At 40.7% G+C, this 17162-nt stretch overlaps 1 protein-coding gene across 1 annotated transcript in view; it reads right to left on the reverse strand.

The window, feature by feature from the left end:
* Window positions 1-17162, reverse strand: part of LOC145411315 (BRO1 domain-containing protein BROX-like) — a 119512-nt gene that overhangs the window by 13299 nt on the left and 89051 nt on the right. Inside the window, exon 7 of the mRNA XM_080281339.1 lies at window positions 13065-13215. Coding sequence (XP_080137465.1) covers window positions 13065-13215 — 151 coding nt within the window. The remainder of the gene's footprint in view (window positions 1-13064; window positions 13216-17162) is intronic.

The following is a 17162-nucleotide window of genomic DNA, read 5'->3' on the forward strand; positions in this document are numbered from 1 at the left end:
ACATTTTCTCTCTCTCTATACATATATATCTCTCTCTCTCTCTATACTCTCTCTCTCTCTATATATATACTCTATATATACTCTCTCTCTCTCTCTCTCTCTCTCTCTCTCTATACTCTGTATATATATATATATATTATATTTATATATACCAGTATATACATAGATAAAGACAGATAGAAAGATAGATAGACAGATAGATAGATACCAATATATATATATATATATATATATATATATATATATATATATATATATACCAGAATATACATCTATATCTATCTATATGAGTAGCGCCGCGGGAGAAGAATCCAAGCGCCACCACCCAGCAAACCCCGATTTCCCGCTCAAACGGCAGCCAGATGCATCCTTTACCATGTGGTGGGAGATGGATGTTTCTCTCTCTGTGCTGATAGGGTCGAAAGTGCTATAGAATAACAACGTGTGCCAGCCCGTATGACAGACTGTCACAGGATGTACAACACGCCGAGAGAGAAGAATCCAAGCACCAAACGGGGTAGCGTGGTGGCCGCCAGCCAATCAGAGTGTCAAAAGGAATGACGTGCTGTGCCGTCACAGCCAGCCGGCCAATGGCACGGAACCTGATGCCGTGACGTAGGCCGCGCGCGGCCAATCAGCTTGCTGCAGCTGTCTCGAGGAAGCAAGGACAGCCTCAGTCTCACTCTCCCTCGCCGCCATTAACATTGACTCTTGGATTATCTGTGCTTTTTTGGATTTTATAGCCATGACTGTGATTCTAGCAGTGATGTTGATAGCCCGCAAGCTATTGCTGTTCTTCGTGACGCGAGTGATAGTGAGAGTGAAGTGGAGCAAGGAAGAGGAAGAAAAAGGCCTCGAAATGTGGAGGAGTGGGACAGTGTTGTGGCCAAGGTGAAGCGTAATCTCAGGTTCCAAGCCTACACGAGTTATAAAACCAAGAAAGGGGTACTGCACGTGCAATTGGTAATCCTTGCCGTGATGGGTGCTTTGGGAAGGTTACGAAGCTGGCAGAGTCGAGCACAACGTCGCCCTCCCTGATGAGGATGACGACTTGCTTGATTATTGCAACTAATCCTGGGGGGATGGGGGGGAGGGGGGAAGGGGGAATGAATCAACATTCAACAGTCAAGTTACTCCAGTGTGGTAAGTACCCCTAATATTAGTGTTATAATCATGTCTCTAATCATTCTTTGCAGGATAAGATGACATTTAGCTGAACTCTTCATACACATGATTGGTATTATTAATTAATAATAATTACTAAATAAGTATTGTCAAAAGTTTTTTTCATACCATTATGAAGCTGATGCTTTAAGGTTTATTTTGATATGTGAAACATAAAAATTGTAGGGTTGGTTATTGAGATTTTTAAAATTTCTTAAAGACAAAGTTTTGGAGCGATTTCTGCCATTTTTTAAAAAGGGCGCTTGGATTCTTCTCCCGCGGCGCTACTCATATAGATAGATAGATAGATATAGATATATATACAGTATATATATATATACAGAGAGAGAGTTTTACATACAAATATATATATATATATATATATATATATATATATACCTGTATATACAGATAGATAGATAGATAGATAAATACAGACACAGATAGATAGGTAGATAGATACAGACACAGATAGATAGATTTATATACTGTATATATATATATATATATATATATATATATATATATATATAGTCAAGTCGCCTAAGGCATGGCTAATTGGTTCTGGACAGCGCCTGTGCCACAGAAAACCGTGCCATACAAATAACTAAACCTATGGGAAAAATGGAATTTGGTTCTGGACGTTCATCCAAGTACCCCTTTTCACCTCACTTTCCCCATTTTTTCCCACTTTACACACACACACACACAATAAAGCAATCAGGCAATGCATATATTACACATAACAACAAGCACAAAAAATGGGAGGGTGATCAGCCTTGTGTCTACTTGGACAATACAAAGCGCTGCAGATCGAGCAAAAAAAGCTTGGCCAGGTAGATATAGATCAGTCGACCGACCAAAACATTAACCCCTTAACCGCAGGGCGTCACTTTCGTAACGCTTGGGAGCAAGGGATCATACCGCAGGGTGTTACTTTTGTGATTCTGTGTTATTTTGAATTCGCCCGGGCTTTCAAGTGGTGGCTTGTATCATCTATCAGTACTGCCAATGTCTAACACTAGTCAGCACTCCTAATCTCATCCATACTCCCATCCATTGTTGACAATTTAGCCATTTCTCCTCATTATTGACTCGCCTCCCTACCTCCCCTCCATTACCCTCTCCTCTCGCCTGCCCAGCTGTGCTACGCTAAGCAAATCTTCCCTGGAATTTTCCACTGATTTCATCCATTGAAATAAGCCCAATGCCCTATTCTTATACCAAATAATATATACAAAAAAGAAATAAGGTAAGTGATTGTGCCATACAGCTGGAAGTGGCTAATTACCACCTGAAAACACCTCACGTGCACACGTTCACTAATTTTCGCTGTTTATTTCCCATTGAAATATGCCGTATAATCTATTCTCGTAATAAAAATATACATAAGAAAGTAAGGGAGAAGCCTAAGTGATATTTACATTCACATGGAACTACCTAATTTATTATGTATTGTCTAGATTTCCTGCCAATCATTTCATTGTGTATATATTAGCAGCTGTCACCAAGCTGACACTGGCAGCATTGCACTCCCCCTAGGCAGGCCACCACACTGTATTCAGTTTACTGTTGTCTTTCAAGGTGAAAGCACATCGGATTCGCGCCTGTCCTATTCCGCCGCTTTTTAGCCCCATGCAAAGGGCCCTGTGACCTCTACCCCCTACTAAACCTCGTGTGGAAAGGAGTAAAGGGCTAAGTGACTGCTGTGGAACGTGAACTGGCTAATTTGTCAATGAAAATGATAAACAGTGACTACGATCTTTCTGGTGAGTGAAACAGTGCAAGTGGAAATGTAAACAATGTGTACATAATGTGTAAACAGCAAGTGAAAGCAATGAATGTTAATATAAGTGAACAGTGGAAAATAGTTTTATATGTTACTGCAAGTGACAGTGCATAACAAAGTGTAAATAAAATAGAAATGTAAATAATGTAAATAAAATAGAGAATGTAAATAGAAATGTAAACGAGCAGTAATATAAGAATACGAGTATATATACTAGGAGTAATGAAAGTGAAAGTTTCACTCTAGCATGTATGAATACTATGAGTTATGAAAGTGGAAGTGAAAGTGACAGATTCATTCTGAAAGAGAAACTGAATGCCTACAGTGACAGTAAGCTACTATTACTGAAGGAAACTTATGGATAAAGACTGTAGATATATATAAGTGTTATTTAGTAAAAGAAATATAAACTGTGAGTGTTTTTATGAATAATAAATGACAGAACACCAGCGGCGAACGATCGCAAGTAGGAAGGTCATATGCGCTCGTAATTTTCATTGCTTTCACAGTTTTTTTTTTTTTTGGAATATGGATTCCAAACTATTTGAGAATCACAGAATAGTGTTTCTGGTGATAATATCAGGCTGTGGTAATCATATTACGGGTTGTCGGGAAGTGTAAAGTGGAGACTTCGTTACCCAACTTCAGAGGTCTCCACAAGTCCTACGGTACTCGACGAAGGCTCAACAAACATCCCAGGAGAAAGCTGAAGGTATGTGCCATATGCATTTGTAATTTTAATATTCTAGGACTAATAACTGATTTTTGGCAAATATTTTTAGAGAGTCGGTCAGAGCGCGAATATGCCCGCGAGACACGCAAGTCAAGCAAAAAACAACCCTGAGGTTTAGGGGTTAAAGACGGTGGAGGCTGCCTGGTCAAGCACTGATTGAAGAAGTTTATTTAATAAAGACTGTATGCTCAAGTGTTAACAAATCTCACATTCAACACATTAATAATCATTCTTATATACGTGATGATGATGATGGGAGGCATAATACTTCGTCTCAGCTCAGAGATAGGTGCTTCGTCACTAACCCATTCGTAGCGGTTTTACAAACAAACCTAAGAACTACTCACAATACCCAAAGAATCTATAATGTTTCATTACTTAACACAATGAATTTGGTGCAGTTAAAGCTCCTCATAAGAAAGAAAAAGGTCCATAATTGGAGTGTCACGAATTCGAGCGATTGTGTATTTATACAAATTCGTGACAATGTACTTTGGTGAGAAAACCACGAACTCTAGTGGAATTCCCACTGGGAATCACTCAGTTCAACTGTCCTCATATGCACTTCGATTGGGATGGTTTTCAGAACATTTGTCACTGTTTCATAAGTGAACAATCTTATGCACGACATTAGTGCTTTCACAGAGTGATTTTATTGCGTGTGTATTTAGTTCACCCTCTCTCCGTTGACCGTTGAAGTTAGGCCACGCCTACTTCCTGTGAACATGGTCATCTCTCATCCTTTTCCCAGTTTGAACTCAGTCAGCTTTGGACTGCCTCGAGTGTAGGATCATTTGTCCCCAGCGTAGACAGCAGCGTCTCCATTGTACAGCGATTTCCTGATCTCCACCTAGACAGTGATCGACGAAATGAGCTTAGCAGCGCCTAGCAGCGCTTGGTGTTTCAACACGCAGACACCCAGTCTTTCGTAGCTTCAGCTCCATTCCCTCCACTGACCAGTATTTCCGTTCTTTTTTTCTAGGCTTAAGTCTGATCAGCTTTTGAATGAGTGAGTGAGTGTATTTCCTTTGTTATTTGAATTCATGAGTCCCTCTGTGACTGTGAATTTCCCTTTTGAGTTCATTTTGAGACTCATATAACGTAAATTTATTTTACTGTAATCAATAAAATTTACAGTTCTTTTCTTTGAGCTTAATGTAATTAGAATTATGTTTTATTTCTCCACATTAAGCTTATACTTTAGTCTGCCGCTCCTAGTTTGCACAAACTCCTTACATCATTCATAACTGGTACCTAGGCCAGTTCTTTTGTATTAAACTTAAATCCATTGTGCCAGCCAGGAATTAAGCACCGGCAAGAACCTGTCCATTATTATTAGTATTTGTTATTGACTGTCAGGGGTGGAGTCACTTTCTCAAGAGGCTAATAGTACTAACAACCAGCACTTGTGAGCGATTAGTCTTTGCCGTGTACTGTTGAGAAAGTTTATAAAATTCTTGTCCTAAGAGAATTAGCAAAGTAAGCTGGCATAGGTAAAACTTACTACTTGATTTTCACAAGTCAATTCCTTGTCTCTACTTTCAAGTAATATCAAGCATATTTTTAATTCTCAAATTCACATCCCCTGTGACATCTGGTGACCTCAATCCAGGATATTAACTCCTAGCCCTAAAGTTATAAACGAAATGATACTCACTCACTCACACCTAGGTATCTGTTATCATTAAAATCTATTGGCACTATCTTACTGGTGGTTGATTCATCTCTATTAATTTTAAGTAATAGTTGTCCCAGTCTGTTGCATTTTTTTTTATTATCTTTCTTTACCAGTTTAACTAGATAAAACTGGTCACCACCAACCTATGCCTATATTCTTTACTTTTGTTTATTGGTATTTCTCTGCGGAACAGCAGTCGGTACTCAGTTTTTAGTCTACTCAGCCTTAATTGAGTTAGGATCATGGCTACTAATATATATGTAAAGGAAGCCAAGAAATTAAAGAATATGTGCTCTCACGGTTCACTCTTGAACAGCAGCGTGAAAGTGATGCCTGTGAAGAGCACAGAATTCAACGCGAAGAACACGAGCGAGAACGTGAACACGAGCGAAAACAATGCGAGGAACGTGAGAACGTGAACACGAGCGAAAACAATGCGAACACCACGAGAGAACATGAACATGAGCGAGAACAATGCGAGAGAACGCGAATACGAGCGAGAACAACAAGAGAGAACAAGAACACAAACGTGCCGAGCGCGTGGCACGTGAGAAACATGAACCTGAGATGCTGAAGCTCAAGCGAGACTCCTTGACATCAGGCACATCTGGTGCAGCCGATCCGAGCTCCACGAGTGCTCTTCCTTCACATGCTCTGGCAACCCCACGCCTCAAGCTTTCTTTGTACAAGGAAGGCGAACGAATCGAGCCGTTCATAGCTCGTTTCGAAGACATGGTGCAGCTGCACCAGCTGGATGAGGCACTTAAGCGGCTCCTGTTTCTTAGCATGTTTGAGGGCCCTGCCCTCGATATTCTCCACAGAATTCATGCAGCCAATCTCACGTATGAGATGATGAAGGCCGCACTCATCAAAGCAAACAGTCTCACAGCTGGCAATGCCAGGAGTCAGTTTGTGAGGGCACATCTACAAGAAAAGGAGACTGCTGTTCAGTTCCTCATACAGCTTACTGCTTACTTAGATGACTGGATGGAGAAAGATGAAACCCCTCGCATGCGAGAGGGGATAATTGACCTCATGCTGTGCACACAGCAAGAAAAATCATGGCCTGGTGAGTTTATGGTTCAGCTTAAGATCTGCCAGGTAAGGGATGCCAGCCAAATGGTGGAGAAGGCTGATGCATTCTTCACTGCGTATGGGTACCAAACTCGAAAGCAACACACCTGGAACAGGAAAGCTGACAAATTTGGGAAACCATCTCAGACTGAACCCCAGCATCAAGGCCGTTCTCAGAATAATGGCCAAGGTCCAAACAAATCGCAGAAGAAAGACCAGGAGCAAAATACGCAGAAACCCAATTGGAAGGGGTACAACAAGTACCCTAACCAGCAGCAGTATCAGCCACCCAATCAACAATCGGGACAATCCTTCTCAGCACCAGCCCCAGTGTTTTGGAGGCAGGAGGCAAACGCAGCCTTCATTCATCAACAGCAGTATGGTGGTGCCGTCCCTCGCAGCACAGGTACTTCCCCAGAGTTCAGTAGTCCCCCAGCAACAGTGAACCCTCCTCCACGGGCGGCCAACGCTCCGTCTCTCCAGACAGTGAGTACGACCCCTCAGGTATCTAATTCTCAGGGCACCGTGTTTGATGCATCGTTCGTTCTGTAGTCTCATCAAGGCTGGCCGCTTCCTCCACACGCCCTCCCACAGGCAACAGTGCCTTCCTTGTTCAACCAGGGTTTGTGGGAGGCATTCCTGTAAAGGTCCTGAGAGACAATTGTTCCTCAGGTTGCTCTGTCAGGCAGAGTCTAGTTCGGCCTGAGGAGTACACAGGTATACAGATCCAAGCTCAGCTTATTGATGGAGCAGTGAGACTGCTCCTTGAGGCACATATCCAGGTGGCATCTCCATTTTATACTGGTACAACACTTCAGCTGTCAAGCCAGAACCTTTGTTTGACCTAATAATAAGCAACATACCAGGTGCCAAGTATAGCTGCACCGTAGATGACGCTACCCAGACTGGCTGCAGTAACACGAGCCATGGCCAAGGCTCTGAACTGTGTCACCCCGGTGACCATTGCACTGCCGCAAGATCTGATTTATAGTCAAGATGTTGTCCAAGAACAACAGACTGATCCGACACTTGCTGCCGTGTGGGAGAAACAAAAGGGTAAAGTGATTAAGTATTCACAGGGAGGTCAAGCCAGGTTCCTTTGTAAACAAGGACGGCTCTACCGTGAGCCACAAACACCCCAGGGTAAGGTTTGATTGCAGTTTGTCGTCCCCGCTAAGTATCACCGAGCAGTGTTAGAATGGGGTCAATGTTCAGCCTCAGGAGGTCACAAGGGCAACAGGAAAACCCAGGGCTGTATCCGTACTGACTTTTTCTGGCCAGGAATGGGACTGGAAATAGATAGGTTCGTGCATTCCTACAATGTGTGTCAATGTACCACCAATCAGGGACATGTCCTTCCTGTGACATCTGAATCCACACCCATAATCTCTGAGTCAGTTGGGAGACAGGTCTGTGGTAATGTGCATGCAGACCTGACGTCTCGCCCATTGGCCCCACAGGACACATTATTTCCAGAGCATGTACATACATATGTACCGTAGGTTAAGGGGGAAGTTTGAGACCCTTCAGAGGCAATCTGAAGCTGTGTCTGAATTATCTTGTGGTGTCTCGAGCTGTGGGCCTCTCTGAGGATTCCCGGAGAATACACATTATCCACATGAATGTTCACACCCACGTTCCGTGTTAAAATGTGACCTGCCCGAGACTGAGTAGGGATTCTCAGCTTGCCGATATTAATCATAACTGTAGAGTTAGGTTCAACCAGTAAACTGCCCGTTCTGAGAGATTTGAGCAATCCAAGGACTAGCACGTTTCCTGGTTAATAATTTAGGTTTAACCTGTAAACTACAGGGGTCTTCAGAGATTTGAGCAATCCAAGGACTACGTTTCCTGGTTAATAATGTATCCATTAAGAAAACAACAGTGTACTTTTTGTAGCATATGTACTGACTACTAGGCAGAGAGAAAAATTGTAATTTAATAAAAATTGTTTGTCACACTGACACTTTTGATGCTTCACCTTGATTGATTTCGCAGGTACAGCTGGCGGGTGTAGCAGATTTGCCGTGCGGATCAGCTGATCGTCTCTGCCGCATGCTGCCGCCTCTTCTCTTCTGACTCGTCTCCATTTACTATTAATTTGTAACATTTTACACATAGGTACAGTTACACTACAACTGTCACAACTACATCGTGTATTACATACAGCATGCTACATAACAATTAGCTGTTAATGTAATGTAGCGAATTTTCGCTCAGTTTGACCTGAGTACAGGATTTTTCACTGTCGTCACGGAGTTTTTTCCTCAAGCTAGCTTCCATTAACGTAAATACGAGGTTTTTTCGCTCATTGGCGACTGCGATTTTCTCCTGTAGCAGGATAGTACACATGCCACAGTGTGAATCTTGTGTGACTGAGTTAGGATTTATATGTATGTATTTATCGTAAAATTTTTCCCAAGAAAAATTTGATTTTGATGGGGAATAATGTCACGAATCCACGCGATTGTGTATTTATACAAATTCGTGACAATGTACTTTGGTGAGAAAACCACGAACTCTAGTGGAATTCCCACTGGGCATCACTCAGTTCAACCGTCCTCGTATGAACTTCGATCGGGAGGGTTTTCAAACCATTTGTCACTGTTTCATAAGTGAACAATCTTATGCACGACATTAGTGCTTTCACTGAGTGATTTTATTGCGTGTGTATTTAGTTCACCCTCTCTCCGTTGACCGTTGAAGTTAGGCCACGCCTACTTCCCGTGAACATGGTCATCTCTCACCCTTTTCCCAGTTTGAACTCAGTCAGCTTTGGACCACCTCGAGTGTAGGATCGTTTGTGTTCAGCGCAGAGATCAGCATCTCCATTGTACAGTGATTTCCTGGATCTCCACCTAGACGGTGATCGACGAAGTGAGATTTGCAGCAATTAGCAGGGCTTGGTGTTTCAACACGCAGACGCCCAGTCTTTCGTAGCTTCAGCTCCATTCCCTCCACTGACCAGTATTTCCGTTCTTTTTTTCTTGGCTTAAGTCTGATCAGCTTTTGAATGAGCGAGTGAGTGTATTTCCTCTGTTATTTGAATTCATGAGTACCTCTGTGACTGTGAATTCCCCTTTTGAGTTCATTTTGAGACTCATATAACATACATTTATTTTACTGTAATCAATGAATTTACAGTTCTTTTCTTTGAGCTTAATGTAATTAGAAACTTGTTTTATTTCTCCACATTAAGCTTACTTTAGTCTGCTGCTCCTAGTCTGCACAAACTCCTTACATTATTCATAACTGGTACTTAGGCCAGATCTTCTGTATTAATCTTAAATCTGTTGTGCCTGTCAGGAGTTAAGCACCAGCAAGAACCTGTCCATTATTATTAGTATTAGTTATTAACTGTCAGGGGTGGAGTCACTTTCTCAAGAGGCTAACAGTACAAACATCCAGTACTTGTGAGCGATTAGTCCCTGCTGTGTACTGTTGAGAAAGTTTATAAAATTCTTGTCCTTAGAGAATCGGCGAAGTAAGCCGGTATAAGGTAAAACTTACAAATTGATTTTCACAAGTAAATTCATTGTCTCTACTTTCGAGTAATATCAAGCATATTTTTAATTCTCAAATTCACATCCCACCATGACATGGAGCACTTGTAGTATGGAGCATAAGCTGGTATAAGGTAAAACTTACTACTTGATTTTCACAAGTAAATTCATTGTCTCTACTTTCGAGTAATATCAAGCATATTTTCAATTCTCAAATTCACATCCCCCCATGACATGGAGCACTTTTAGTATGGAGCAGAAGTGGTTGCCATCTTCTTTGTTTACAAACAGGGGAGCACTCCGCCAGGGGAATTTGTCTGCGCGTTTCAAACCTTGCCATGCCCGAGCCATAGGTAGTTTATGCGCATGGTTCAATTTGGGGGGGTCTGGTACCTTGCCATGTCACAGAAAACCGTAGCATAGAAGTCCGCGCCATAGGCGACTTGAGTGTATATACAGTATATATATATATACATATATATATATACATATATATATATATATATATATATATATATATATATATATATATATATACAGTATATATTTTCATTCATTCATTGCCAGACGCCATGTATCCCAAACAGGGTGGCCAACGGCTTAGAGTTAATTGTTTTACAGGGAGGGGCACTAATCCTCCACCAACCCCACTTGACACGTAGGGATGACAGTATATGTATATATGTATATATATATATATATATATATATATATATATATATATACACTAATCCCCCAAATATCCGATGTAATAGAGCCAAAGGCACGTCCGGAAAGTGGTCCTGTCCGGATAGTGGGCCCCAGCCTCCTGGACTTGTACTTATGGACCCTAACTCAGAAAAACACCTATACAACTCCCTTTGGACATGTATTGCACCTATTTAAGACCCAAATCACACAAATAAGGGACATAAAAGACTGAAATACATGCAAAAGAACCATAAAATGAGGTTTTAGAGCTGAGTTTATACAATATTAAACATTCTGGGTACTTACAACAAGTCCCTGGCTCCTGGACTGGTTTGAACCACCAGTTTGCAGTCCACAGTTAATCCTTTGCACTCTAAATTCTAATTTCTTAACACTGCACAACACTGTAAATTCCCATGTGGTCTACTGGCGAGGTATTGCAGTTTATTCACTGTTTAGTCACAAAAAACGAGCACCTGTGGCTTGCACTGCTATAAGTATCTGCTCTCGATCGGAGTTAGGCTGTGACTGTTGATGATGGCGGGATAACAGAGTTGCCAGATCGCAACGGCCACATTACCAAACTCCTCAATTTTCATTACTATTTTTAACTTTCATTACCAAATTCATAAAGCTAGCATCTATTCTTCACTAATTATATACACAAGTGGAAATACATGTAATCACTCTTCTTATAATTAACAGCATGTTGATTATTATCATGCTATATAGGCTACCAAATTAATCAGAGAGAGCAAACAATCCACCATCTCCATTCTGTGTATCCTCATACATGTGAAAAATCCGTTTGGTATTGTATTCTTCTGATTCATTACCAAACGAATTTTTCATTACCAAATTGGCCCACATTTGGTAATGAAAAATACCAAATGGCAACCCTGATAGGGGAGGGGGTAGGGGGGAGGAAGGAAGGGGTGAAAGGACCATGATGTAACAGATGTTCGGTGCCAAGCGGCAATTTCATATTACGGGTGGGAAAAAAAAGTCATTTTTTTTTTTTCTAAGTTTTTGCGGTTTTTGGCCCATTTTGGGAATATTGGATCCCGGGACGAAAATGTCCGGTAATTAGGGATGTCCGGAAATTGGGCATCCGGATATTACAGGGATTACTGTATAGATAGAGAGATAGATAGATATACTGTATATATATATATATATATATATATATATATATATAGTAACATATAATGAGGTCTTTCTGTAGTTATATTCTTTCCTTCATTCTTTCCTCTTCCTTCTGCCTATAGGTGACTCTACACTGAGTGACAAGACAAATGGTTTCCTGTACACCAGAAAACCATTTACTGTGCTGGGTGATAACCATATAACCAAATTATGGTACCTGGTGACTTGGTGGGTAATTAGGGAACTCCAATCAGATTGAGCCAGGGCAGGTAATTATGGCACCTGGTGACTTGGTGGGTAATTAGGGAACTCCAATCGGATTAAGCCAGGGCAGGTTTATATCCAAGGGGTGGCTGGGGTTTAATACTCACATAATGCCACTCAGGGATGAGTGAGGCTGGTCACTCTCATCTTAAATATCAGGACCAACTTGCCTAGCCCCAGGCTCCTATGCTCCTCATGGGGCAACACAGGATTAAATGATGATTATGATAATTCCCAGTCACTTTTGCTAGCCTCAAATCACCAGTTGATTTTATTCAACTAAGGGAACCACCAGGGTTAGGGATTTAATATAAATGAACCTAAAATCTAAATAAGTTAAACTTGATCAAAATTATCTCCACTATTCAACTTTTTAACCACTTCCTTCTGACTACGTGTACCATATGTACATTATCCATCCATCCATCCATCACCCAGTTCTTTTTCTACCCCACTTGGAGTGTAGAAGCCCGGCGTGAGGTCAATCAGCCTTGATGGTGTAGGCAAAGTTGTTCATCTGCCAACCCGAGTGGCATTATATGAACAATAACACCACCCACCCCTCGGATGTAAACTCTTAAGGGCTACATCCAACTGGAGTGCCTTAACCCACAAGACTAAACCAACTGGCTGGCCCAGTTGGTCATAAGGGTACCACCTAACACAGTAAAGGGTTTTCTAGATTATAATTAACTGTTAACTTGTCACTCTCCATAAAGTTACCTGAAGACAGCAGCAATACATTAATAAGTGGGCATGCCTAATTTATTCTGATATTTCTATAGCCACATGATTTATTCAGCTTTGTATAGATTTTTTAAAATGAGGTATTAATTAAAATTCATCAACCCATTCACTACGAGAGGTCTGCTCTCAGCCGAGTAAAATCACGTAGTGGCACCAATAATAAAAACAAAAAATTCATCATCAGATTGAAGAACTTAATGCTCTCAGAGATTTCTGAATAACAGCATTGTAAAAGAAGCACCATACAGGAATAAAAGGTCACACAGATACACTCACATCATGCCATTCTCTCGCTCGCATTTTTCGAGGGTGCGGGTAATGATGGGGGCCAGGCGGCGGAAGAACTGATGCTTCTCTGGCTTGGCTTGTGTCCCTGGACCCCTCGTGTGAGCATAGTCCTTACACAGCTGACCAGCTTCCTCATATTCTGAGTTGGCAGGAAGAGGTTCTTGATACTACATGATAAAATGCACACAAGCATGAACACATGTCCATATGGCATGCATACACATGTTCACACATGTGCAGGCATACATACATAAACAACCAGTGCATAATAATTATTTATACTATAATGTGACATATGTTAATATGCTTAAACCTCCAATGCAGTAGGCAACATAATTTAAAATGTAATCAAGCTAAAATAAATTAGTCCAAAGCCAAAACAAAGAAATTATATATGCAGAGATATCTGCTAAATGAAAATATGATGTGGGTGAGGTTCTATAACATTTTTTTATGACTGAAGGTTACATTAGTTCCAAGCAATACAGGGCTCAAGAAAGTGGCATTACAGTATACTGTACCTTGGTTACTTCGGACAATTGATACTGAACGTGGCATGTGATAAAGGATGTGAGCAATAACATATACAGGTATACCCCAGTTTAACGATGCAATTGGTTAAGTAAAAAACCATTGCTAAGCGGGGTATCATATATTGGGGTAGATTTAACACGTAAGTATAGGGATGCGTTTTTGACCATTGGGTTTCCCCCATAACCAAGTCCTAAACCCACCCAAATGAGTCCAAAAACAAGTTTCTAGTGCACCTAAACCCCCAAAGAACTTTAAAACAAGCTAAACTAAGCTTAAAAGCAGTTAATAACTGGCCAAAACCCAAAAATAAAATCTGAAAATATCAAATATAAGTCTGGAAAAAATCAAACTTAATAAACTATAATGCAAAATGACAATGCCCACTCCACCTATGACAAAAACATGAATATGTCTAAAAACAATTTATAAATCAACCTAAACACAAAATTTGTCTAAAATATCATCAAACTTGGTTAAAAAAATCAAAACCCCCATTAAACAGGGGTTTGGCCATCGTCAGGCGGGCTATGGTGATACTTCTACCCCCATCGCTAAGCCGGGGTATTGCATCTACGGGTATCGTATACCAGGATATACCTGTACACAGAACCAACTGGATTTATCATAATTGGATCAAGGCACCCAAAGCTCAAACCAATATTTTCCCTTTGACTAATTACAGAACATAATGTTGTGATAAATACCAGAAACATACACGCATGGTTAGATTAGTAGAATGTGATGACAAGAGAACAACGAGAATATTTAACCTGTTACTGCGTACACAGACCTCAATGAACCCTCGATCGGCCACTAGCCTTGCCACTAACTGTAGACTCAGTAAGGTACATGTACAGTTTAGTTTAAATAACAGCAAGACCTTGCCAGTTCACTTCTTATTCCTGTTATACAATCCCAAATGGCGCTGAAGGCAGACAGTCATCACCTTGTGGTGCACTGAAGACAGATGGATACCATCTTAGAATGCTATTTTTGACACGAAATTACCCTTATCAGTTCTTAATTATCCAAAACTAACCTAAATTTTTGTAACATATCCCAACCTACCACATTTTCATCCATACAACAAGCACTTTTCCCTAAAAAGTTTTTAAAAATCACCCAGCACATTATAGAGTACAACGAAGGTCAATGTCAGAAATTTTTTTGCACACTTTTCTGACGAGTGTTAGTCTAACAACAATAAATACTGAATTTAAATACTAGAAGTCTCTGAAGAAATTAGAGTATAATTAATACTCTAACTCACCAGTACTTATCTCCATATACCCAAGCTAGTCCCCTTGATTTGGCCAAATCATCAAGGTTACTTAGCCAGATAGAGTCGGAATAAGAGATGACGACGGACTTGAATTCTCGGTTGGTTTGCCAGGGCCTTTCCAAGCATCCATGGTGCGATTTGAACAATGTGTGGCTCAAACTAGCTTTAGGAACCGAAATGAAAAATGGCGAATCTCTCTCCCCTCATCAGATTCTGAGATACCAATTATTATTTGATTACAATTGCCTAAATACAGTGAATTACTTCATGAAATTTTCAAGGAAAATCCAACATAATTAAACCTTAATTTAAAAAAAAATCTATCTATCTATCTATCTATCTATCTATTGCCAGATGCCATAATCCCGTAGGGGGCGGCCGTTGGTCTTTGAGTTAGTTGTTTTACAGGAAGGGGCACTAACTCTGCCAAACCACTTGCTGACATGTTGGGAACATGTATGGGTTGGTTACATGGTTACCACCCAGCGTTATAAATGATTTCCTGGCTTACAGGAAACCATTAGGCTTGGCACTCAATGTGAAGCTACCTGAAATGGAAAGAGGAGTAATAAAATGTGACAGGAATGATTAGAGAAATAGGAAAAGAAGAGGGCAGACACAGAAAAAGAGTGATAATGGTGAAGGTAGAAGTAAGCAGCATAACATCGTGAGTGGATGATGGTGAGAAATAGGAAGAGGGGACAGACAAAAAAACGAGTGATAAAGGTGAAGAAAGAAGTAGGCAGCACTACATCAAGTGAGTGGATGATGGTCGCCACCACCTACCACATAAATAACACTGATGCCAAATATTCACTTTATCTATGTCAAGATATGTTAGACCTTCCTCCGTTTTCCCATCAGGATTCCACGTCATCCTACTATGCAGGCACAGTCATGACAATGGAAAATTCTTAAGTATTACAAGTATTTACAATATAGTTGTCTACAAAGGTTAAACACAGTAGCATTTAATTTATTAATGATAAGAATTATTAACCAGAACTAGAATGCAATCTCTGGGTTAAAAAAAAATGCTCAATTAGTGATAAACACTCTGTGGTTTTTCCTCTGCTTTCAACAGGGACAACTATTTTAAAAGGTAAAGAGTGCAACCACTCTGGGGGTAAATATTTCCCACAGCTTTGGGGCCTGGCCCCCTAGCCAGGAACTCACTCCACAGATCTCGAGAACCCTGTGTTAAAGCCCTTCTAGGTCGCGCATCTTGACCCAATGGTTCTCCACCATTCACGGTCTCTTGGGTAGATGTTAACTCAAGGGGCACCAATTTATCAATGGTTTCAATGGTTTTTATACTGATATGTCCCCCTCCGAATCTGGATGTGTGAAGATGACTTTAGCTAATGGCTACTGGGATCTTGGTTGTTCTGTTTTTATTAAGACCACATCTCCTATGTTTATGATTGACTTGCTGCTGGCAGCTTGAGCCCCATAAAACATTTCTTTTAGGCTCAGAAGATAATCTTCACTCCAATGTCTATTCCTGGTGTCCAATACTTTTTTCAAATGTTGATATCCCTCATGCAGATGTTGTCCTAGTTCATTATTCTCTATTGTGAGATCATCTACTTCCTCCTGGATTATCCACACAAGGCACCAAAAGGAGCTTCCTGCCATACAACACATGAACTGGTGTCAAAGCCTCAATTGATAAGCTAGCATTATCCAGATGGGTTAAAGGTGTATCATTAATCCTAGCCTCAATTTCAGGTATTAATGTTCTTAGTGCTAAGAATCCCACGGTGTAGGAATAAGTTTATACATCCAAAACGAACCTTAAGAATAGGAAATTGGAATGTTCGAACTCTCAATCAGGCTGGTAAAATGGAAGAACTTATTTCAGTGTTCAAGGAATACAAGATGGATATCGTTGCTTGGAGTTGATAAAATGAATTTGGAAGATGGTATTACTTTGATGGTTTCTGGTAGAAGTGATGGCTATCATTACCAAGGAGTAGGTTTACTGTTGAGTAAAGATGCTTGCAAGGCACTATGTAAGTTTGAGCCAGTTAATGAGCGCTTGCTTTATGCTCGTTTAAAATCTGACCATGGTAATATCAGCATGGTGATAGGGTATGCTCCGACAAATGAGGCTGCTGATGAAATGAAGGATGATTTTTATGAGAAGCTGCAGGATGTAGTGAACAGAGTGGCAAGACATGATGTGTTAGTTTGCATTGGTGATTTTAATGCGATTGTAGGCAGTAGTAGGGATGGCTTTGAAGGTTGTATGGGTAAGGAGGGTGTAG

The sequence above is a fragment of the Coenobita brevimanus genome, chromosome 89, assembly GCF_032717465.1.
Source record: "Coenobita brevimanus isolate Jiangsu-jjx chromosome 89, ASM3271746v2, whole genome shotgun sequence".
Classification (NCBI taxonomy): domain Eukaryota; kingdom Metazoa; phylum Arthropoda; class Malacostraca; order Decapoda; family Coenobitidae; genus Coenobita; species Coenobita brevimanus.